Source organism: Crocodylus porosus, unplaced genomic scaffold (assembly GCF_001723895.1).
Source record: "Crocodylus porosus isolate Cpor-Errol unplaced genomic scaffold, CroPor_comp1, whole genome shotgun sequence".
Taxonomy (NCBI): Eukaryota; Metazoa; Chordata; order Crocodylia; family Crocodylidae; genus Crocodylus; species Crocodylus porosus.
In genome coordinates this window covers 28,951,654-28,974,912 of record NW_017728949.1, presented here as the reverse complement: position 1 = coordinate 28,974,912, position 23,259 = coordinate 28,951,654, and the positions used below count along the sequence as shown (strand labels likewise).

Here is a 23,259-nt window from a genome sequence, read left to right as displayed (position 1 = left end):
TGCTTATCTTGCTGGGATCCTATGACCCCAGCTGACTTCCTGCCCTTTGGGCAGGGGGCTGGACTCTGATCTCCCAAGGTCCCTTCCAGCCCTGATGTCTATGAAATCTATGAATATGCTGTTTTGGTTTGTTTTTTTACAATTATTTAAGCATCTTAACAAAAAATATGTTACAGTAAAATAATATTTAATACATTTGTTTACAAGAATCCCTTTATCAGTTCCTTGTATTACGTTAATGTGCCTTATCCTCAATCACTGTTTACACTGTATGCCTAGCTTACCTCATTGCTACACGGGTCAAGCTGAGGTCAGGTTATAACAAGACACAGCCTGTTACCATAGCCCATGCTGCATAGGCCTCCATACAGCAGGGAATCCAATCTGGTGTTCAGGGCATGTGCAGTGGGGCCCCACCTGGCTGTGTGGAGGGGGTCTGCGGGGCACAGCCTGGCCCTGATCCAGCTACATGGGGAAAGGGGGACTGGGCTGGCCCCTATCCAGACCAGCAGGGGGGAGGGGGACATGGCCTAGCCTTGATCCAGCCAGTAGGGGGAGGGTCGTGGCCAAACCCTGAAGGAGGAAGGAGGCGTGGCCCAGCCCCAGCCTGGCTAGGCAAAGGGAAGGGCTGTGCGCCACCCCTGTTAGGGTAGAAGGGGACATGGCCTGGCCCCAAATCAGCCATGCAGGGTTGTAGGGGCATGGCATGGCCTGGCCCTGCAGGTAGAAGGTGGGGCAGCCTGGCCCCAGTGCAGCCATGCAGGGAAAAAGGGCTTGGCTCAGTCCTAATCTAGCTATGCAGGGGCTTGTGTCCAAGCTCTGACCTACCGTGTTGGGTTTAGGACTTTGGCAGCAGGGAGGAGCAGTATTAACTGCCACTGCTCCCCTGCTGCCAAATGTCCCTACTCATAGAGCTCTGTGAGCCCAATTCCAAGGCTCTGTGGGCCTCATTTGGCCCGGGGGCCAGACGTTGAGCACCCCGATCTAGGTGAAGCTTTCTTCATTTTAATCCCTTGTAAGAGGAACTATCTTAGAGGAACTATTGTAGAGATTTAATTGCACAAACCATATTTTTCTTATTTTGAAGTAGTTGCACTATTTGGTCACCTATAGTCTTCAGAAAGGTGTTAAAATAATTCAAATGAAGTTGTATGCTTTCCAACCCAATTAATTAATCAAGGGCAGTGCAATGTTTATGGCGTATATATCCAAGCAAGAGGCATATTCACCAGGCTAAGTGAAAGGAAGCATTACAAAGCCCCATGCAGCTGAAACTAAATATGACACTTTCCTTTCCAGCCCACTCTCCCCTCCCCCCTGCCCAAGCATGTGGGAAGCTTCAACTAATTGCTCATACTTTTGTTATTTGCTTTTGAATTTTTATGAAGTAGAGGGCCTGAAATGGAAATTTGGTTAATCTGGCAGCATGACCTGATTTGAATAGTGGCTGTTGGAGATTTGCTCAGTAGAGCCCACTTCTAATATACTTACAGCCCCAATTCAGTTAAATTATCAGCTTGAGGATGGTTCCCTTTTTTTTCCCCCTCCCATTTGCACTGACATGATTATATTCCAGATCCAAAGCTACGTGTCAATTTTTAATTAGGTGCTAGGCTTCTCTTCATGAGAGATTTTCTGTTTAGCCATTTTAAAATAAAGTGCCAGCACCCCCTGGGGTACCCTACAATCACGACTGGCCAGGCTTATAGGAATGATGTGCTCTGAGAGAGATGTCTGTCAGCCATTCTCCAGAGAAGTACCTGGGCCTAGGTATTCGGGTTTTTTTAGCACATTATAGTGTTATGCTTAATGGTGACAATTGTAAGGATACAGCAGAAATAGATGCTAATGCTAGCTATGTTACATCTGCTGTTTCCAGAATCTTGGGTCCTAGCAGAAATTGAGTACCAGGAACACCTCTAGTTTTCCCTGCAAAGGGCTTTGAGGCCAGGTGGGTCACACTTGTTCACTCTACTTCTGCCATTCCTATCTCTCCTGAGGTGCAGAGAATATGAGGTGCAGAGAATAATTGAACATGTAAAACATGTACAACTATGCTTCTTATAAACTTCCAGATTTTTAGTAGTACTAACCCTAGACTTAGTGGAGAAGTAGTAGGCTAATGGAGAATCATTTTCCACCAGCTCTGAATGTAGCTTTCTATCTGGAACCCTCTGCTACTACAGAGGGCATATGGTTCTGCAGTTAGTGAAAAGGTATTGGCACATGGGCAGACAAGGTTCTTTGGGTGAATCTGATCTTTTATTAGACCAACTTAAATACTTGGAAAAATTTTTCTTAGCAAGCATTCGGGTTTAAAAATCTTTTGTCAGGCTCAGAAAGCATCTGCAGTTGGTGTGTGCTCTTCTGCATTTTTTCTCAAGTTTTGAGATGCTAGATGAAAAACTCGAATATTTGACCAGATTGAACCACTGCCTTAGAAAAGAATAATGACCTGGTGGGTCAGGAAATGGTCCAACAATGTATGTGGTATTCTGACAAAACTCTCTGAAGAGGGGTAGGGTCTGGCTGATAGAAATGGACTGTCCTCTTGAAAACACGGACTTATCAGGGCTGAGTGAGCTCTGGCTCTTGCTTGTGTAATGTTAGTGATTTTTTTTTTTTAAGGTTTTATTTTAAGGTTTCCATTTATTGCTATCTGTTTTACTGAAAATAATTTTGGACATTTTAAAATTTATTATTAGTTACCGAGGCAAATTTTAATGTCAAGTACCCCACTAGGTGCTGCTGGTGTGTGTGTACGCACACGCATATTTAAAATATAAACCAGAGAGGTTGTGAACTTAATACTGCATAATCCTTACAGCAAATGGAGACTGGTATCTTAAAAAAATCTCTGTGAGCACATTCACTAGTGGCTGTAAACAGGGTAACCTTCCTTTGGAGTAAGTCCATTGAGTCTTTGTCTTCAGATACAAAGCGAATTGTTCTGGGGTAAACACCTTTTAGAAACTGGAGAAATGGGATGCTGGAATAAAGGGTTTGAAGCGATGGTCCCACTTCCATGAGATAGCATGGAAAAGTCAATGGGAAGAGCATCAGGTATCTGAACAGTGAGAGGTAAAGAACAGTCTGAAGAGAAAGACCCCCCCCAACTATGGAGGGGAAGGTAAAATACCCCCACCCCATTGCTTTGCAGTGTGAATGCTAACATTCACTTTGTTGCCTGGGCCAGACTCACACTTCCAGCAGTAAACCTAGAGCATAAGGAGGGCTGGGTTCTCCAGGAGGATTCCCCAAGCATTTCCTCTCTGCTTGTTCTATTTGGAACATTGTTTCTCCCAACTCATGAAATGAGCTTTGTAACCCAGGTGTACTGCTGCAATACCAACACTACCTGTGAGTGCTTTGTGTGGCTCTAGTGTCTCCCCCACCCATCCTTGTTAGAGCAACTTAAAATAGCATATGCCATGTTATGAGTGAGATACTCTGGGAGAAGCCAAGAACACAAAGACCAAAAAAGAATAGTTAAAAGTACTGTGTAATTTTTATCCTTTGCAGCTCTTATAGAAAGAACCTGGGTCAGCCAGAGTGCTCAGCATTACTGGGCTTCATGAAAGAGGGTGCATGTGTCTGGGAAAGGAAATAGAGGCATGGGACTCAGGTGTGTAACTTGGTTAAAAGAGAAAGGAAATGGAGTGATGAAAGCAGGGAAGGTGGGAGGAGCCAAGAAGTGCAGGGGTCTTGAAAAGGAAGAGCTTTTAAATTACTTGGAAGGGCAGATGAAGCCAGGGAGGGATCAGGCTTGGGTCAGAACAGAGAGAAAAGGCTTATGAAGCTGTCACTCCCTAATTTTGCTTTTAATCTTTGTGCTTCGTTAGCAGAAAACTATGTGAAAAAATATTTTTTATCAATACATCTAGAACGGATTTCAAGTGAATTCATTAGCACATAGGGTACTTCGTAAAAGTACATTATTAATAATTTCTTCTTTGTCCTGTTCTCAGCAGAGGGGCCACATGCTGAGATAACCTGGGGTCCAAAAAGATTGCCTCCTCCAGAGGTAATCTCTTCAGGGGAGTCAAGGCACTGTGGTGAGGTGGCTGCATTGCTGCAGCCTGTGTTGCACCTGTTCGGAGAATATGCGGACTAAAGTTAACAATATAGCAAAAACATAAGCATTGCTTTTGCTTATAAGTGTAGTAACTGCCTCAGTAATGACTGTCAAAGAATCTTGGTTGCCCCCTACTGTTCAGTAAGAAGCAGAGCTTCCCAGGAGCAAGCACTCAGTCTAGATCCCCTTGAATTTAATTATCCTCACTTGCAGGAGATTTTCCAAGTGGTTCAAAATAATTCATCATTGTAGGAAAATGCAACATTTTCACTTCTGTTTTGCTCCTGAATTTCATCCTCCTCCTCCTCAGTGGGAGTAGCTGAGTGGTCCTGCTCTGACTCTGTCCTGGTATTGAAGAGTTGCTGTTCCAAGAAAGACCCCCCAAGGCCATACTGTTCATCATGTGTCTTCAATTCTGCAGGTGACACGTGGGGAGATCCCAGAACAAAGTTTGCAAACCTGGCAGATTTAAAGAGTTGCTGTCAGGCAGGAAGGAAACAAAGTACCTGTGAGTGCAGAGAACAAAGTCTAAACCTCATCCCTGCCTGCAGGAACCTGTATGTTTTGATGATACTTACAGCAGGAGTCCAGCATGAGGGATGTTGCACTTAAGTCTGAGGTAGGAAATCTCCATGACAAAGGACAAACAGCAAAAGGCAACAGTTAGCACAAAGCATTTGTCACTTGACTTAACTGTTTTCCTTCCTTGCCTCCGATAATTTGTTTTCCGAGTGGGAGTGGGGCTTTGTGACTGACTGAGTGAGGAACATCTGACTCGTTTCCCACACTGTCACTGTAGCTTTTGAGAGCTTACGTCCCATGCCCTACTCTGGGTTCAGTTTCCCTGTCTACTTTCCAAGGCTCTTTCTAAGTCTTAACTAAGATATGAAGAGGGCTTCATAGAGACACAGATGAGATGTGAATTGGTATATTTTTCAGCTCATTTACTTTGGGCAGCTGGCAGTATTTGGATACAGCCTCATTCTTTTCCCTTTATGGTGGGGTGTCTCAGCAACACTGGGCGAATCAGATTTTTTGAAAAGCCAGAAAACGGATGTATAAAGCTGGTTTGGGGAAGTGTCAAAGGTAGGCATTTCTCAAACTAGTTTTAATTTGGTGTTAACTGATTATTCTAAGTAGATGGTGCCTCTTAAAGTTAGGAAGGGCACTCCAGGTGGCTGGGTAATGCACAGAACCTGCTTCTAATATTAAAAATATTCTTATTTTGGTTTTGCAGGCTGCAGTTCTAATGAATCTTATCGCCCTCAATCTTTGGCTGCCAGCCCCATTCTCTTTACAGTCCACCTTTACTTGTCATAGGTGTCTCTGCTAAGCTGTTCCAGGTACAGCTACTTCATTTATTTTGCTCCCCAGGAGCAGAGGATGCTACCTCCACAATGCTCCAAAGCTGAAACTGACTGACACTTCAAACCCCAGGTATAGCAAGTAAGGTCCCCAAGGCCCACACCCAAGAATTTCATTATAGGCCCTGGTGAGACAGCTACAAGAATCCCTTTGCAAGCTTTTGTGTGGTGCTGCATCAGGCACAGAACTGAAGCAATGCTGGTATTCTGCAAAACAGTGGGGCTATAATGCAGGCATCTACATTACATTAATGTTGATGTAATGTCTGCAGGGCACTGAGGCAGCATAAAGTTAGAAGTGCCTGCAAGTTCTAGGAATTAAACAACTATTTGTATACAGGAAGTCAATGTTTCCAAAGGTTTTGAAGATCATGTTTCAAATTAAAATGCTGTCAGAAGTATTTGAATCATTCATATGACAGTACCCATAAATTGCATTTAATTATAAGAAAGATGAGATGCTTTCCTACTTATGAGGGGAGTGGAGCTTGGACACTGCTAGCCAGGATGGGAAATCTGGATCCCTGCAGAGCACGCGTAGCTCCTCCAAGGCTTTCGTGGTCTCTGTTTCCCCTTGGTCTCCATATTCTTCTTCAGTAAGATACCGAAACACTGACTTCTTTGATTTTAAAAGATTCTTGATTTTCCTACAAAAGAATACAGTCAATACTTCCAAGCTTGTCATGAGTATTGCTCATATATTACAAATGCATTACTTCCCTCCACCCCCTCCCAAATCTTTAATTCTCTTTCTGGCATCCACCACTAAAACATTATTTTCCCTCATTCTTATGAAGTCAAGATAAATGCATAGTTCAAAAGTACAGGATATTGATTCTGATTTTCATTCCCATGGCCCAGCATGTCTGCCTGCCACCTCTGGGCCTGATCTAAAAATATGGAATTAAGAAGAAGCGAGCTTTGGATGAAGTATGTTGTATGTGCATGGCTGCATGTGCGTGCACACAGGTCAAGTCCACTAACTAGACAGCTGCTGATCTAGCAGTTTGAACACTCAAAATAGGCATGCATACTTTCCATAGATTTCATAGACTTTTGGGCTGGAAGGGACCCCAGAGGATTATTCAGTCCAGCCCCCTGCCCCAGGGGCAGGAAGTCAGCAGGGATCATAGGATCCCAGCAAGATAAGCATCCAAATTTGTCTTGAAGGCGTTCAAAGTGGGTACTTGAACTGCCTCCGGTGGCAGTCTGTTCCAAACCTTGGGAGCTCAGACAGTGAACTTCTTTCTTATGTCCAGCCTGAACCAGTCACAGTGGAGTTTGTGACTGTTCGATCTTGTCATCCCTTGGGGGGCTCTGGTGAACAGGCGTTCCCCCAGATCCTGATGAGCGCCCCGATAAACTTATACGTGGCCACCAGATCAACCGAGCCTGCGCTTTTCCCATTTAGCCCCATTGCTCTCAGCCTCTCATCATAATGTCTGTTCTCCTGACCTCTGATCATGCGTGTGGCTCTCCTCTGCACCCTCTCAAGCTTCTCCACATCCTTTTTGAACTGTGGAGCCCAAAACTGGATGCAGTACTCCAGCTGCGGCCTCACCAAGGCCGAGTACAGTGGAAAAATGACGTCCCGGGATCTGCTTGAGAAGCATCTATGGATGCAAGCCAGTGTTTTGTTCGCTTTACTAGCTGCAGCATCATATTGAAGGCTCATGTTCATTTTGTGGTCAACTATGACCCCCAAGTCCCTTTCAGCTGTAGTGCTAACCAGAGTAGCACTACCAAGCCTATAAGCATGGTGCAGGTTTTTCCTCTCAAGGTGGAGAACCTTGCATTTTTCGGTGTTGAACACCATGAGGTTCTCATCTGCCCATTTCATGAGTTTGTCCGGATGCCCCTGGATCACCCTCCTATCCTCAGGTGTGGATGCTTTACCCCAGAATTTGGTGTCATCGGCGAACTTGGCCAGTCTGCCTCTGACACCAATGTCCACATCATTGATGAAGATGTTAAACTTTAGGGAACCTTCCAGGTAAATAATGCTTTCCAGATCTACTAGGAATTGCTGCATTGCTTACTTGATAACTTATTTTGATTGTGCAATTTTGAGACAATATTTGAGTAGTCAGAGACCAGAATGTTTATCATCTGCTGTGCTATTTTAGATGCTGCATGGCAATGTATAATACATTTAAAAATCTACTAGAAAATATACTGCACTTTTGCTTTCTCCCAACTGCCTTCTACTTTTTAATGTTGTGATGGCTTTGGAGGTAAGATAAGCCAGGGCTGGATGCCATAAGACTGAACTTTATATAAAAGCATCTGCTCTAGCCACCTGCATTCCTTCTTTTTTCCCTGGAAAAGGGGAACGGATTGAAGCTCTTTTTTGGTTCTTTTTGTCAGGACTAAATCTTGATTCAATTAAGGTCACAGGTAGAGAATAAGCTCTTAAATCTTAGTAACAGATTTGATTATTAACAATACCAACAGCACTTTGCTGCTTCTACAACAGTAGTGTCAAAGACGTGGCCTACAGAGCCCTATCATCCAGCCCACAGTACTGTCTGCGGGTCATAGATTAGACCCACGTGACGGAAGTGGTGTCCCCTGGACTGCCTCTGGTGCTGCCCATATGGTGCACAGGGCTGGTCTGTGGGTCAGATCTGGCTTTCAGACAGGCCTTGTACCAATCACTGAGCCTGCAGGGCCTGATAAGTTTGATACCCCTGCTCTGCAATCATTTGTCAGTTCAGGTTTGGGTTTGTTGTTTTGCAAATTTAAAAACAGCCAAAAATGAGAAGCTGTTGTTTCAGAATACACTAGAAACTGCATGAGATTTTAAGGTATGTTTATGCTGTGGAGACAGAATGCACCAGCTAGGATGCTCCAGTCATGCCACCCTCAAACACTCCTGCCAACTTTCTCCACACCCAGAAGTAGCCCAGTGAGGCCGCTTAAACCCTTAGTTTCCAGCACTGGGAGAGTTGCTGGAGATGATCCCAGCATGCTTCACCACCTGAGTTCTGAGTTTGGAGCATGCAGAGTGGGATGGGTAGGCAGGGCTTATTTTTCACCAGCAGCTGCACAAGTAGTGTACACCAACAATGTACACCAGTGATTCTCAACAGGGGTGCCTGAGTTTGTTTCAAGGGTGTTGCCATGATTCTTCAGATAAACCCAGGGATTTCAAACTGGAATCCATAGTGTTACATATATTCTGACCTGTTTTGATCTTTCTGAGCTTTTTGCAAAAGACGACTTGATCTGTTATAGTAAAAAAAAAAACAAATGAAAATGAAGAGCTTGCATTTTCTGAGGAGTGTCTTGTGTTTACCAAGGTAGAGAACCACTGGTATATACAGACCCTTAATGTTATTTTAACGTGATCTCTATGCTCTTGGCTCGGCAGTAGCAGTCAGTTACCAAAATTGCAGTCTAAATATGGGAGTCACCTTACAAAAATCCTCAAGCTATCTCTGGCTGCAGGCTGGGTATCTTTGGCTAAATACAGCTTTTGCTTAAATTGGGGTAAGTCCTAATGACTTCAGAGAAAACTAAGCCTGTAAGCAACAGATGCTATGCAACCTGTATTTGTTTGGAAAACCTGTGGCTTTGTTTCGGTGTAATGGCCATTTCAGCCTCTGCCCCATCTGTTGGTTCCTTGGTTCACCGCTGTTTTGTAGAAGGTGTACATTGCAAAGTTAAGGGACCAAGAGTACTGCATACTGCCTTAGCTAGAATGCTCTCTTACTGGAGATAATAGGCAGTATAAAAAGTTGGGGCTGCTTTTAGGGATGAAAACCACAGCTTGCTGACATTTTGTGATGCAGAAAGGCCTTAGGATTATCAATTAAGGCCTCCATGAGGGTGGATTCCAGCTCCAGCACAGAGCCTGGGTATATAAATGGGGCTCCATATAAACATGGAAGTCTGCCCATACTGAGCTTATTTTTGTTCTGAGGCCCAGTAAGAGCAGAATTGAAGACCCTGGCTAAACTGAAACCAATATCAAAACTCCTGTTGATTTCAGTGGAGCCAGATATTCAACACCTGGACTTTCCTCTTGATAGTGCTGACCAACTGACCTAGAACACTGTCAGTGTTTCTTAGGCTAACTGCTCTACCCTATAGGCATCTGCAAAGAACTCTTGCTAAAAGTGCAAGTTCTGTTACACCTCAAAATGCCATGATGTTTTCAATGTCAAGGAGATGTGACAGCTACTGGTTACCATGTGCTACAGAGAAGGTATTACATTTGTACTTAAAGATATAGTCATAGTTCTCCATAGAAGGACCTTTGCGTGAAACACCTGCCTCAATCATTATTTAATTCTTATGTCTGAGCATTTTCAGCCTCTGCTCTGTCACTTTTTTCATTAAGTAAGGAATATGATTTGTATTAGTAACTAAGAACCTTAGTATGTGTGTTTTTTTTAATTATTATTATCCTTTTAAGTATTAACGTGATACATGCCTTGCATGTACATAAAATACATACCAACCTGCCCACATAACAGATCACACCAACAGGATAATGCAGGCCTTTGGAGCAGAGGATGACCACTATTATTGCATATGCAACCTCAGGGATAGTGACACTAAAATAAATCAAGAGGAAGGCTATCATTTGTAACGTCCATGTCAACAGGGTTATGCTTCGCTCATTTGTGAGTGGTCCACGCTTGTAGCAAACAGCAAAGCTGATAAAGCCAACAGTAAAAAAGTATCCTGTGAAAGCAGAAAAAGTGTCAGAGGACAGAAAGTTAACACAAGGTTAACTTTAAGGGTGGGTTAACAAAGATCATGGCTGCTACCTAGCCTGGCCTGCTGTACCTGCTGGATACCCCCTGCCACCTGCTGGATACTTGGGAATGCTCAGCAACAGGGGGCAGCAACCTAGTCTGCAGGCCAAATCTGGCCCACAGGCATAGGGCTTTGGGGACATTCACCAGCAGGGGGCTTCAGCAGCCATTGCTTTCCCATGCTGATGTGGGAAAAAAACACTAGCTGTAGGTGCTCTACTTGTGCAACCACAGGGGGAGAAAGTGGCAGCAGTAGCTGAGTCCTAGTGCCCCCTCTGCCCCTAACTGGTTCAGTTTGGCCTACAGCCTTAAAAGGCTGCCAACAGCTGCTCTATAGGCCTGATACGTAAACTGTAGGAAAAAAGTGGATGCAGTGATTGGTGTATTGCCTTGAACTGCTACAAAAGGCTGCATGTGAGCATTGGTAGGGGATATGATGAATCAGTGAGCTCTCCAGCTCTTTTGGCCACAACATTCCCTTTCCAGTCTGCACACCTCCTACCCCAGAGCTCCCACCAGAGGGGAAATTACAGCTACTGTCTGTCACCATAACCACCCTGTGCTTTCATAGTGGGTGTGAACTTGGAAATGACTGAAGAAAAAATATGGGCAAAATCTGCTCTCTTCCTAATGCTAATACATCAAATTCTTTATATAAGGATCTAATATGAATAAAAGCTTATTTGAATGGATTAGGAGCCTGCAGCATCCACCTACACATATTCATGATTAAAAAACAAAATTGATGACAGGGAGCTGAAAATATCAATTGTTTTCAATGTTTTATGTTTCTTATAACTATTAATCTGTCTGCTATGCAGTTCTCTTACCTAGTAGGTAGATTCTATATTCAGACCACAGCCACTTCATTCCCTCTTGCAAATAGTAAATAAAATAGAGAGAGGACATCCAGCATCCACTCATTAAAATCCAAAAGGTGCTGTGCTAAGAGTGAAAGAATGTGGTACACAAATTAGCCAGTTAGTTACTACTTATATGATCACAGCAATCAAATATCTCAATCAGTACTGGGGTCAAATTGAGCTTTAGACTTTGCAAACATACAAGAAGACACAGTTCTCCTCCTCAAAAGGATCACTATCTGACTCGCACATTCAATCGTTCCTCCTACCCACTGCATGGCACTCTGAAGTCTCCAGCCAAGACAGGTTAAATTGCTTTTGTCAGCTTTCTGAAATGGATCACCATTTGGCGGTGCTGTCATGTTGCATCCTAACTCAGTATGTTAGTAAGTAATAGCCTTATCATATGAGAGACAGATATGTGGAAGCCAGAGCATCTGGAATGCATAAGTGCAGTGATGAGGTAAATTTACTTTTACAGAGGAAAAGTTATACTTTCATATTGACTGATAAGTAGTCTCATAAATAACTTTAGCTATTATATGCTAAAAATACTCAGGTTTCAGAATAAACATTCACTATTTATCTGTTGGCTTTGGCCTTTGGGGTCAATTGTGTGCGATTCGGCTCTCATTTATCTTGGTTTTACATGGATGCAACATTCCCTCCCTCCCCAATAAGTAGAGTTCCTCTATTATAAAACTAGTACAGGAGCAGAATCTGGCCCTAGATTTTTCAGATGCTTTATTGTTCTCCAAATGACACACTTACCTTTGGAATAAATCTTTTCAATGTTAACAGGAGAAAGACTAGCGTAGCAAGGATACCCAGTACCACTCCAGCCGAGTAATAAAACACAGCGCTTCTGTTAGGGGAAGCATCTTGATTTGTAAATACAATACTAATTTTATTTCAGAGATTAATCAGAATCCTAGACTAGAGGTGATGATTCTACTGGGAATAGCTCTTGTGGAGTGATTCCCATAGCAAGGAAGCTTTCTGGGTGGCACAGGCAGCTCCCTGTCATCATCTCAGAATAGAATGGAGATGGGAAAGGGTACAGCTTGGATTGGCATAGAAGGATTAATTAGTATTGCTCTAAGGGCCATTTGAGGTCCCAGACAGTTGAAATATGGAGAATTGGGATGGTTGTATAGAACCCAGCCTCCCCCCCGTTGAGAATAAACAAGTGCAGCTAAGATTTTAGCCCGAGTTAAACAAAAAAGCCCATCAGCCATGAGAATCAGAAATAACTTCATTGACATTTTATTACTCCCAATATTTACTTATTGCATTTCTCACGATCTTGAGCCCAAAAGAAACCTCCCCAGCTTTATTCTTGTTTATTATGTTTCTATTCACTTAATTTCCTTGTCCACTCTGTTGTAATTTTTGGAGTGCAAAACAATTTTGATCTAATTGCATCAAACTTAGAAAAAGCACCTAATGCTTTTAGATTGTATAGGCTTATTACAAAATCTGAAGTCTAGGCAAAATTTAACCCAACAGTGACTGGAAGATCATCAATAAATGTTAAAATTGTAAAAGTGGCACAGTGCATCAAAGTAAGATGAATAAAAAATTAACTAATTTTATGATGACAAGCAGTGTACCAGGAGACAAAATAACTTCAGACATCTTCCCTTACATGTTTTACAAAGCCCATGCACTAGACTGTCTCTGAGGTGCACCCACGTGCATAGGGTAGCATAAAGGTGACAGCAGAGAGCAGAGCCCTCAACAACCTCACAAACAGTTCCTCCTTCTGCACCATGGAATGAGACTTTTGTAATCTTCCTTAATGCAACAAACCCAGGCATTCAGTCAACTTTTCTGGTCTACAGCAGGGGAGGATGATGTTTGTGCTGACATCTTTGTAAGGAGTATCTGAGGTACAGTCCTCTGTGTCTTCCCCCATGTGCTAGAAGCCATGTCCAGAAATAACCGTGTAGGTGACAAATCCTTAAGCCACAGCATTTCCCTACAATGGCCCTGCTGTAGATAGGTATAATAGGGCCACAAAGAACCACTGCTATTATAGATTGTAAATTGACAATTTTCTCATTTAATTAAAAAAATGTTTATGATCTTTGTCTGCTGATGGATAGCAACTAACCCAGGATGCAGTTACCCTAATAATACCAAGATAAGGAAACTAATACTCACCTACTCAAGGTGTTTGCAAAATAGAACAGGAAAACACCTGCTACAAACAAAAGGAAAAGCTTCTTATCCACCACTGCAAAACAAAAGTTAGATATTTAGGCTAATTTATCCAAAGACTTTTAATTGTGTAAATATTACCAGAAAAGTCTGTTCTCTTTGAATAACTTGCTACTCAGAATGTAGGATTCAGATGGCACTGACATTATGATCTGGTCCACTCATAGGATAAATGAAAAGTATCACTCTACTTACTATTTCGTTCTACACTCACAGCATAGGATGTGTTCTTGAGAGGCTGAATTCTGAAACACATTTTTTCTCCATACTGAATTATGTTTATGTTGGTTTCTTTAAATGTCTCTGATTGCCAGAAGCTCTGAACAACACACTTGGCAAATGCAAAAACATTTTCTGAATTTTGACAATTGCTTTCCTCTGAAATAGGCACAAACTCGAACATTTCTGTGCTGTTAATTTTCACCTGCAAAAAATGCAAAACATGCACACTAGGAACTCAGAACCATATGTCTGTTTTGAAAGACACACATGTTATTCATACATAAGGCAGGGAGAAATAACAGAGTATGGGACTATAGAATAGTAAGGCAACTGTCAGCCCCTTAAATCAGTTGTTTAGTCCTCCTCAGTCTGGTCTTTAGAGTTGACATTATCAAGAGCTCAATGAGGTTAAATGGTCTCTGTCAGTGTAAGGATCCAACCAAAGGTTCAAGTCTTCATGATACGTATTGTTAACTCATCACTGACATCTATCTACCCACAATTTATGCCAGAAAATCATACTCACTTTCCAAATGGGCTACAGCAGGTTGAACTGACTACTCCTGTAGCTTTTTGTGGATAATAATGTTATATGAATATTAGAGGAGACCGAGAAGGAAAATAAAAGCCATCAGAACAGAGAAGAAAGGGAGAAAGAAGCAGAAATAAAAATACCAGCCCTCTTTTCTTCAAGGGCTGATCTGTAAGAAATCTTGTCCACCTTCTTGCATGGAAAATCTTCTTGATGTTTAGATTGTGAGCTACTAAGTCTGGGCACCTTTAATGACAAATATGGCCACAAGAAGTATGTATGGCTAGCACTTTGCTGTGGGAAATCTTAGCCACCCCCATTTCAGCATTTATCCCCAGAAAATTTTCTCCCGGTTGCTGAAAGATACTATCAGGGCCTCCATGTATTCATATCTAAAAATAAATGTGTGTTCCATGTACCTGGAGAAGGAAGTCCCATTCCCCCAACAGAGGTGAAATGAAATAGTTTGTTGCCCCCACACAGGGAGCCCACCTCTCTGAAGAAGTAAAGGACAGTCTGAAGAAGTAGAGACAGAGAGTGGATCCTCAAATGACCTCACAGGGAAAAAAATATGTGCCCAAAGTTACCACTGTTTTCAATGGAATTTGAGATGTCTTTCTTGTGCTTTGCAGCTCAGATCTCAACATATACATTTTTTAAGTTGCCCCCTGACTACTCCAGTTACACAGATGATATTATGTAGCCTTGATCTTTTTCCTACCTGTAACAGGGCAGCCGGGCCCGTTAAGGGAGGCAGCCAGGGGGTAGGAGCCAAGGTGTGCATGGTTAGCCAAAAGTTAAAACCCTAAGGGTAGAAACAGCAAGGAGCTCAAGCTGGGAAAGAACAGTTCATGGTCAGGAGGCAGCACTGAATCCAAAAGAGCTTGTTATTAAGAAGGGGCCAAACTACAGGAGCCTTCCTTGCTGCCTCGAGAAATGTAAAGTTTTGCTTTACCTACCTGCTTGTTTGGGGCACAGATTATTGTTTGTATTAAGACTGGCTGAGGGGCTCCATGGGGAGTTGGCGCACCAACCTTCTTGCACTACTATTAAAATAGTCACCATCTAATATACAGTATGCCCAAGGTTTGAGGAGTTGTTTCAGTCTCCGCAATAAAGCAAGTAAGAAACCTCAAATAATCAAATCACCCATGCCAAATGTGAGAGTCATACACCACTGTAAGATGATTCTATCACCTATGTAAGCCTTGGCACCTGTAATACAGTATCTAGATCATATTCTTTACTGGAAAAAAATCCAATATGAAATGTATTATACATCTGAAGCACAATCAAGAAAGTGGAATCTTACCTGAATTGCTGACCAGATATATTTGAAATCCATTCTTCTATTTTGCACGTAACAGTAACAGTGTGAATTTACTTTGTGGAGCATTTCTGTTTCCTTCAAATAGATACAGTTTTCATCTAGAGGAAAAATAGTGTTAAACTGAGTCTATGGCAAAGTATAATAATGCATTGTTTCCACTTAAACTAGTATTTAATATTCTAGGAACCAAAGGCAATTTGCATGAAGCCTAACACATTACACTATGTACAGTTTTCTAAAGTAATTTCCATTTGAGACTTTGGCTTCTAAGTCTCTTTTGAAAATCTGGGTGGGGGGAAGGCTGCTACTATTTTGATATAAAATGTGGGCCAAATTCACTGCTGGCTAAATGGGTGCGCTTCCATTGAAATCTGTGCTTATCCCAAAAGTAAATTTGACTGCACAAGTCTAAAGAGGTAAACAGGCTTACAGATTCAAGCCTTCTAATGTACAACACTGCTGGTGAAGGCAGAAGTTGTAGCCATAATGCCACAAACCATTCCCAGTAGCGAAACGCCATAATTCTGTAATTTTTAAACAGTGTATTAAAAAAATTATACTCTCTCAGATAATTTACTGTCATTGTTTTTCCCATATATTCTGAACAGTAACATAAATTTAGTGGTAATACTTTGTAGTGAGGGCAATTAGGTGTCTTTAGACAAATTTTCACTGTCACCTGGACTGCTAATCAGTCACTCCCACTGTCTTATTACACTGAAGTTTTTAGACTCCATACCACTTTCAGGATTAGATGCATTCCTCAGAATAGAAATGTGCCTGAAAAATGGGGCACAAACAGCCCCACTCTGCCCTGTTGCATGTGCAGCACCTTCCTAACTGCTCAGCCCACCTCCAGGAGCAGAGGCAGGAAGCAGAAACTAGAATATGGACTGTAGTCTGTACTAGGGGCAGTGGCTGCTGAATGAGAGCCTGGGAGCTGCAATGTTAAATCCCTAGGGTCCATTAGTTGGACAGCCCTGATTTAACTAAATCACTTAGGTTAAACTAAAGCAGCTTTCCTGTGCAGAAAGGTTTCTGACCAGTTAAGTCTCACCCATACTGAAGCTTATGGAAGCTGAACATCTTCAGGCCAGAGATAAATATAGCCTATGGTCTAAGTAGCAATCCCCATGCAGATGCTTATCATCACTCTCATCAAAGCAATAGCACAAATAGCTTGACATCTGGATGACAAAATATTGGATGACAAGCTCTTTCATGAACTAGTACCTCCCAAGACTTGGGGCACCATTTGTAGTCAGTGGCAAGCAGGGACCATCCGCAGAAGCCAGCGGATGTCGGCAGCGGCGAGTGGGGACTGTCTGCAGAAGGGGAGGTACATGCCTTCCCTATGCATTGCCTCTTTCTTGCTAACTAACTGCTCCTCCACAGAGAGAGATCAACACCTGAAGTGACAATGAGTAGTACTCGGCCTTGGTGAAGCCGCAGCTGGAGTACTGCATCCAGTTTTGGGCTCCACAATTCAAAAAGGATGTGGAGAAGCTTGAGAGGGTGCAGAGGAGAGCCACACACATGATCAGAGGTCAGGAAAACAGACCTTATGATGAGAGGCTGAGAGCCATGGGGCTCTTCAGCCTGGAAAAGCGCAGGCTCAGGGGTGATCTGGTGGCCACGTATAAGTTTATCGGGATGCTCATCAGGATCTGGGGGAATGTCTGTTGACCAAAGCGCCCCAAGGGATGACAAGATCGAACAGTCACAAACTCCGCCACAACCAATTCAGGCTGGACATAAGAAAGAACTTCTTCACTGTCCAAGCCCCCAAGTTTTGGAATAGACTGCTGCTGGAGGTGGTTCAAGCACCCACTTTGAACACTTTCAAGACAAATTTGGATGCTTATCTTACTGGGATCCTATGTTCCCCGATTATTTTCTGGCCCTGGGGCAGGGGGCTGGACTCGATGATCCTTCAGGGTCCCTTCCAGCCCAAATGTCTATGAAATCTATGAAAGTTTACGATTTGGTGGCAATGGTCACTAGCTGCCCATATACTACGTATCACCCTGGGCTCTATAGGCTGCATAATGTTGCCTCATCCCTTGGGGCAAGGGCAGGAAGTGGCAGCCAGAGGAGGAGCACAAAGGCTCTGGCTGCTGTTGCAGCTGTAGTGATGGGGTGGGGGAGTAGGGGCTGGGTAAGAGCCCAGGAGCCACCAGTTGGACAGCTCTGAGTTAATGGGTGGGCACCCACATAAAAACGAAGAGTAAGGCAAGGAGATGCCATTCTCTGAGCAGGGCTGTACCTCAGTCTGAACACTCTGCACATAATTTATCTTTCCTGCAAAGTAACAAGTTCTTAGGGAAGGAACCATCTGTCTATGGAAACAAGCAACCACAGACCTGCTAGACGTATGATCAGCTGAAGGGTTCAGAGGCAGCCCCAACACCAGGGACCTCCAATGCAAGCAGATGACAAACTAGTAATGCCTCATGACTAGAAACCATGACTCAGAACAGCCTGTTTTCATTGTCCTTTTAAGCTAAGAGGTGTACACTTCCCTCAGCTATCTTGAACCAGACTAAAATGAGAACTTAAAAGTAGGGATGCACTGAAAGATATGTTTGGGGCCAATACTGATAGCCAATTTTTAAGGACCCATATCGCCCAACACTGATCTGATTTCCAATACAGCTGCGTACAGCTGGTAAATCTGTGGTGGGAGGGGAGGGGGGAGACACTAGACTTACCAGCTGCATGCAGCTCTCCATGCTGCCAGCTCTGCTCCTCTCTGCCTATGTGCTGCCCTGCAGCTGCACGCATGCACAGACCATTTATCGGCCAAATGATAAGCTACATCAGGCCAATTTCCAATATACACAATTTTCTTTATATCTGCGCCAATCTGATATCGGACTGATGCATCAGTATACCTCCACTGAAAAGACACTGTCATCTTAAAAGTAACCCTTTTATCTCATAGTTGGTAGGGTTGAGGGACCTGAGCAGATCATCAAGTCCAACCCCCTGCAATGGGCAAGAAAAAATGCTATCTGCAAATGTTTTATCTATTATAACTGAAAGATGAGGGGGAAACATTTTTTTGCTTTGTATAGTTCTCGTATTTACCAGCATGTTGTTTAAAGACATGTTCACTTTCCCTTGATAGATCAGTTTCCCCCTTGTATTTGTGTGTAAACTCCACATTAAGCAACAGAAAGCATCATTCTATACAAAATTGTCTAGCAGAGGATCTCTCTAAAACTATTTTGACAGCTCTATTTTCCTCCTTTTAATTGATAAAAGTGCAAGTGGAGGGTTTCTCTGCAAAGCCTGCCTCTGGCACAATAAGAGGCTGGATCTGTATTCTGCAGGATCCATAAAAACCAAGAAAAAGCTAGTATCCTTTGCATGCCATGCCAAAGTTGAGGAGGAGAATGAACCCCATTTCCTCACCTCCCCAACGCTGGCCACCACTATCAATCACTACCACTGCAAAACAAGGGCCGTGGGTTGCCCTGTGAGAACCCAATGTGGATCCAACCTGTCACTACCCGAAGTCTCTCGGGAGCCAGAGCCATGTCCCAAAAGGGGCTGAGCAAGTGGGCTACTGACTGCACTTCCTAGGCAGGAGGGAGGTTTGAGAGGGACGTGAATGTTTCGGGCGGAGCATGGGATGAGCCCGCAGCTCTCCGGAAGATGGAAACAGAGGCAGGAGAAGCCCTCGGGCTCCTCGCTCGGAAACCAGCTGCCGGGTCCCGCTCCTCACTGGGGAGTTACGAGCAATGACAAGTAAATAAGACGACTTCTTGGCACCGTTGTTTTCAGTGTGCGAGTTCTCAGAAAATGCAGTAACTAGAGCTTCCCAGGAGATACTTCCCCGGGGAAGGACAGGGCCCAGCCGCGCGCTCACCCCGGGGACGCTGCGGGGGACAGCCCCCAGCGTTACCTGCGGGCGCTGCCACGAGGGGCAGGGACAGGGGTAGGGACAGAAGCAGCAGCGGCAAGCGCCGCAGCACCGAGCCCGCCCAACGCATGGGCCGCGGCGACGGTTTGAAGCGGGCGCGCAGCACCAGACCCGACAAATCCGGGCCCGAGCCGAGCAGCACTGACTGGCCTGGGCCACCCCCAGAGCTGGCGCGCAGGCGCAAGCGCAGGCGTGGGTAGGGTCGAGAATGGGCGATCGATTGGCTATGGCTGGCGGGGCTGAGCGCCCCCGCTTGGGACACGCCGGCACAGGCTGGATGAGAATGGGGAGGGAAGCTCTGCCGGGAAACGCCGCGCGGCTGCGCCGAGCCCCCGACACCCGGGGAGGTCCCTGCCCCAGTCTCTGGCCGCGCGGGGGCAGGGGGCGCAGCAGCTGCTCGGACCAGGAAGTCCCGGATGTGCCCCCCCGCGCCGAGAAGCAGCTGTTGCCCCGTCACGTGACCGCGTACGTCACCGTCACCGCCCCCGCTGTTGTGGGGGGGGGGAGCCGTTGGTTCTTTCCCTGTGAGCCGCGCCGCCCCCAGATAGGAACGGCCCTTCCCCCCGAGAGGGGCATGGCCTGCGCCTGCTTAGTCCGGAGGGACGTGAGCGGGTGTGCCGGAGGGCCCGGTGGCAAGAAAAGGGGCCTCGGGGTTCACTGTCGTCTCCCTCGCATAGACGGAAAGAGCCGCCCAGGAAATGGAGCCAGCAGTGAGCGAAGGAAAGGAAGGGCTTGTCCTCCAGCCCGCGGCTGCGGGTACAGCTCCTGAGGCTCACGGTTTAGCCGGATATAAAAAGGGATTGGGTACCTTGGAGCATCAGTACTACTGATCCTGGGGTTAGCCTGTGAAACACAACTTAGTAGACCTTAAGTCAGCAGTTCCCCAAGTGGGTTGGGACCCCAGATGGGCAATATCTGGGGGGCTGTGAGGGGCCATGTCGAGGGAAATGGGGCTGTAAATGGGTCATGCTGAGGAAAAGTTTGGGAAGCGCTACCTTAAATGCTGCAGTGGGAAAGGAACAGGAAAGGGGGAAAATCCTGGCTGCACTTGGATGACTCTCCCCTTCAGCCTTTTCTCTCTGCTGCCAGGTGACAGGGAACTGGGCAAATTGGATCTATGGTTTGACCCACTAAATAGCAATTCTTACATTATTATAAGGGCTTGAAATGCAGGGGCTGGAATGATGCTATAAAGAAGTCTAATCCTTCCTATTGAGAAACCAGCCAAAACTCAACCTCTAAAGACCAAGATCAGTGATGGTCACCGCAGGTTCCTATCACCCCACTGTGCCCTGAAGTCTATTATTTTTCTGCAGTTGAAAAATGAGTGCAAGAGCTGGCATTTTCCTCAAGTCTAACAATGTTGAGAACCACTGACTTTAGTATTTCTCTCCTTACCATGTTGCATGCTCTCCCTCCATCCACAACATAAAATTTGGGCTGCAAATGTAAAGAATTAAGATCTCGCAACAGGGAGTGCTTGAATGAGCCACCAAGACAGAACAGGGCTATGTTACTCACCTGCTGGCAGCTAGCAGCTGCCACAGAGAACCTGACAGAGCAAGTAGGCATCTGTGCAGTTCCACTCTGGTAGTGTGGAGGGCACCCTGAATGCTAGCAGCTATTACAGGGGCTACAAGAGCTGTCAGAGTGGGCATGTCTGCATATACGTTCTGGTGGCTGCTAGGGGGTGGTAGAAGCCTGGCAGAAAAGGGGTTTTGCTACCATGGGGTTTCTACGAGTTGATGTGCTCACAGTTTTGTCACAGAACCATACACAGGTCCTGTGTGAGACTGCAGGTGTAGTGGTTGAGGTAGTTAAACCATTCTTTGCCACCTGCACAGAAGACTTAAAAAAATTAGTAATGACCTGTCAAAACCTTTGCTTAGATGCAACTTGAGACCTCCAAGACAAATGATCTAGTCATCTCCCTCTTGCTTCATTTGTCACTGGTCTTCTGGAAATCAGGCTAAGCTGGGGAAGAAAGAAGAGTTCTGAGTAATTATCTCCATATCTAAAATATTTTATTCTTTTGCATAAACTACAAAAAAATTAATACAAATTTACCAAGATTTTTTTAATACCGCTAATATCTACTTCTATACCATATCCAGTATATGCCCTTTACAGTCTGGCTGCCGTGTTAGTCTGAATATCTTTTTTGTCATTGTATTTGAACAAAGTTAAGCAGGTGTGTACAATTATGGCATGTAATTTTTGTTTTTATTTTGGTGGTTCAGGGCCTGATTCATTGCCTTTAGTTGGAATTGGACTAGACTGTTGAACAGCCAACCTTTCTCTATCATGGCTAAAGATATTTTTTCCATGTCTTTTTTTTTTTTTTTTTTTTTAAATGAAGGATGTGCCCACTGCCTTACACCTTGTCTAGTCATTTACACCTCCACCAAGTAGGTGAGGAAGGACTGTCATTCTGATCTGGTAGCCTTTAGCATCTACTTGGTACTCTTGCGATACAAATATAAAGTAATGCCTGCAGTCACCAAGGCTATGGGAAAAAAGGCCCCAGAGTTTTTGGATCAGATGCAATGTGCAGAGTCTGAAAGAAAAGAACCACCAATGGTTTTATTTAATTATCTTCAATCTTATTTCTTTCCTCTTACCCTCTCTTCACCTCTCCTTTCAAAAGATTGCCTCTACTAAGCTCTCTGTGGCAGCTATAGTTGCTGCAAAAATATATGTTTGTGTGTGTTCTTGTAATCTCATTCTTTTAAATAGGTGACATCTCATTTATGTGTATTAACAGCTGAGCATGAGTAGCAACATTTATTTAAAACCTCATTTTGAGATTTTCACATTGCAGCATTTTTTTCACTCATGATAAAGTATTTGTTGGTTATTTTCTATGAGAGGGGAGAGAGATCTGCATTCATTTTTCTGCCTTTGGTATTTTCATTCCTAGGACACTATGCACTTCATTGCTAATTAATATTCAGTAACTGTTGTAGGGTTACAGTCAGTTGGTATGAATCAGAAGTAAAATGTCGTTTTAGAAGATCAAAAACTATGAGGTACCTTTACTTGATTTCCAAGGAGAACATATTTAATGAAGCAGGATATAATACTTACTAGATAGTCTTGTACCACAGCATGTATTCTGTAATAAAAGGCTTTTTTTCCCCCTCTTGCTGTAGTGGCACCTGCTAGTGCTCCTACAATAAGGGATATTGCATGTCAGTTTTTATTGGAAACTTATTTTTTATGCATTTGAGCTCAGTAGTATTTTATGTAGTCTAAGGCTTGGTTTTTATAAGAGTTTACAAGAGCCTTTAGACTTAAAGTAAGAAGGGTTGAGGAAGATCAACATTTTGGGGGGATCTAGACAAAAATTAGGCATTGTGGTCAAGTGATGATTTAGAAGACTGTTAGTCAAGGTCTAGAGAGATTGCATGCTGATGAGATTTAAAAAAAAAAAAAAAAAAAAATCAAGCATCAGCTACTCAAATACCACCGTGATAGATGTGGCAAAATATTGATAGACCATTAGTGCTTAAAAATTTCCACAGCCCAACTTACAAAGTGCTTAGCCCCAATGTCTTGCAGATGAAGATGATGTTATTTAAATAGAAATATATCACTGCCTAGGGTAGTTGGTCAGAATCAAATTTTACAAAAGATTCCAGTTTAAGTAGCTTGGTTTGACTAGCTAACTTACCCAGTGAGAAACTTCCATTTAGATGTGCCTTCTTTTTCAGTTTGCTACTATGTGAAGCATGCTGTTAATTAAGCAACTGCCTTTCATCTCAAAAAAAGACAGCTGCTTCACTGGGGGTAATGTGCATTCTATAAGAAAGGCATTAAAAACTTGGCAGACTGGTGAGCTGATACATTTCCTAGGTGAGAGCCATTATCTCCTTCAGAATTTAAGTTTTCACTATTTTAAAAAATGTTTTTTTTAATCCCTTCTTTTTAAAGAAAAGAACCAAGGTAAGTCAACA

The 23,259-nt window shown here is 43.8% G+C and overlaps 1 protein-coding gene across 3 annotated transcripts; it reads right to left on the bottom strand.

The window, feature by feature from the left end:
- Positions 1-3,484: 3,484 nt before the first annotated feature.
- On the bottom strand, positions 3,485-19,460 carry NEMP2 (nuclear envelope integral membrane protein 2). Of its 3 annotated transcripts, none has more exons than XM_019554449.1 (9): positions 19,286-19,460; positions 15,358-15,473; positions 13,487-13,715; positions 13,235-13,307; positions 11,840-11,933; positions 11,036-11,150; positions 9,906-10,131; positions 5,910-6,086; positions 3,485-4,534 (listed from the first exon to the last, which is right to left on the bottom strand). In XM_019554449.1, exons 1-9 carry the CDS (start codon positions 19,371-19,373, stop codon positions 4,306-4,308), a joined length of 1,347 nt encoding a protein of 448 aa, XP_019409994.1. In that variant the 5' UTR covers positions 19,374-19,460; the 3' UTR covers positions 3,485-4,305. The 3 variants fall into 3 exon arrangements, with proteins under 3 accessions (XP_019409994.1, XP_019409995.1, XP_019409997.1); XM_019554450.1 differs by lacking the exon at positions 19,286-19,460 and adding an exon at positions 16,433-16,706; XM_019554452.1 differs by lacking the exons at positions 15,358-15,473; positions 19,286-19,460 and adding an exon at positions 14,040-15,351.
- Between the last annotated feature and the right edge of the window lie 3,799 nt (positions 19,461-23,259).

What these genes read in the sequence shown, in the direction of transcription:
- NEMP2 (XM_019554449.1), bottom strand. Translation starts at nt 19,373, where the DNA reads ATGCGTTGGGCGGGCTCGGTGCTGCGGCGCTTGCCGCTGCTGCTTCTG. An exon ending in ATATCTGGTCAGCAATTCAG is followed by an intron (nt 13,716 to 15,357) that starts GTAAGATTCCAC and finishes CATTTTTTGCAG; the next exon opens with GTGAAAATTAACAGCACAGA. An exon ending in ATATAGAATCTACCTACTAG is followed by an intron (nt 10,132 to 11,035) that starts GTAAGAGAACTG and finishes CTGCTTTCACAG; the next exon opens with GATACTTTTTTACTGTTGGC.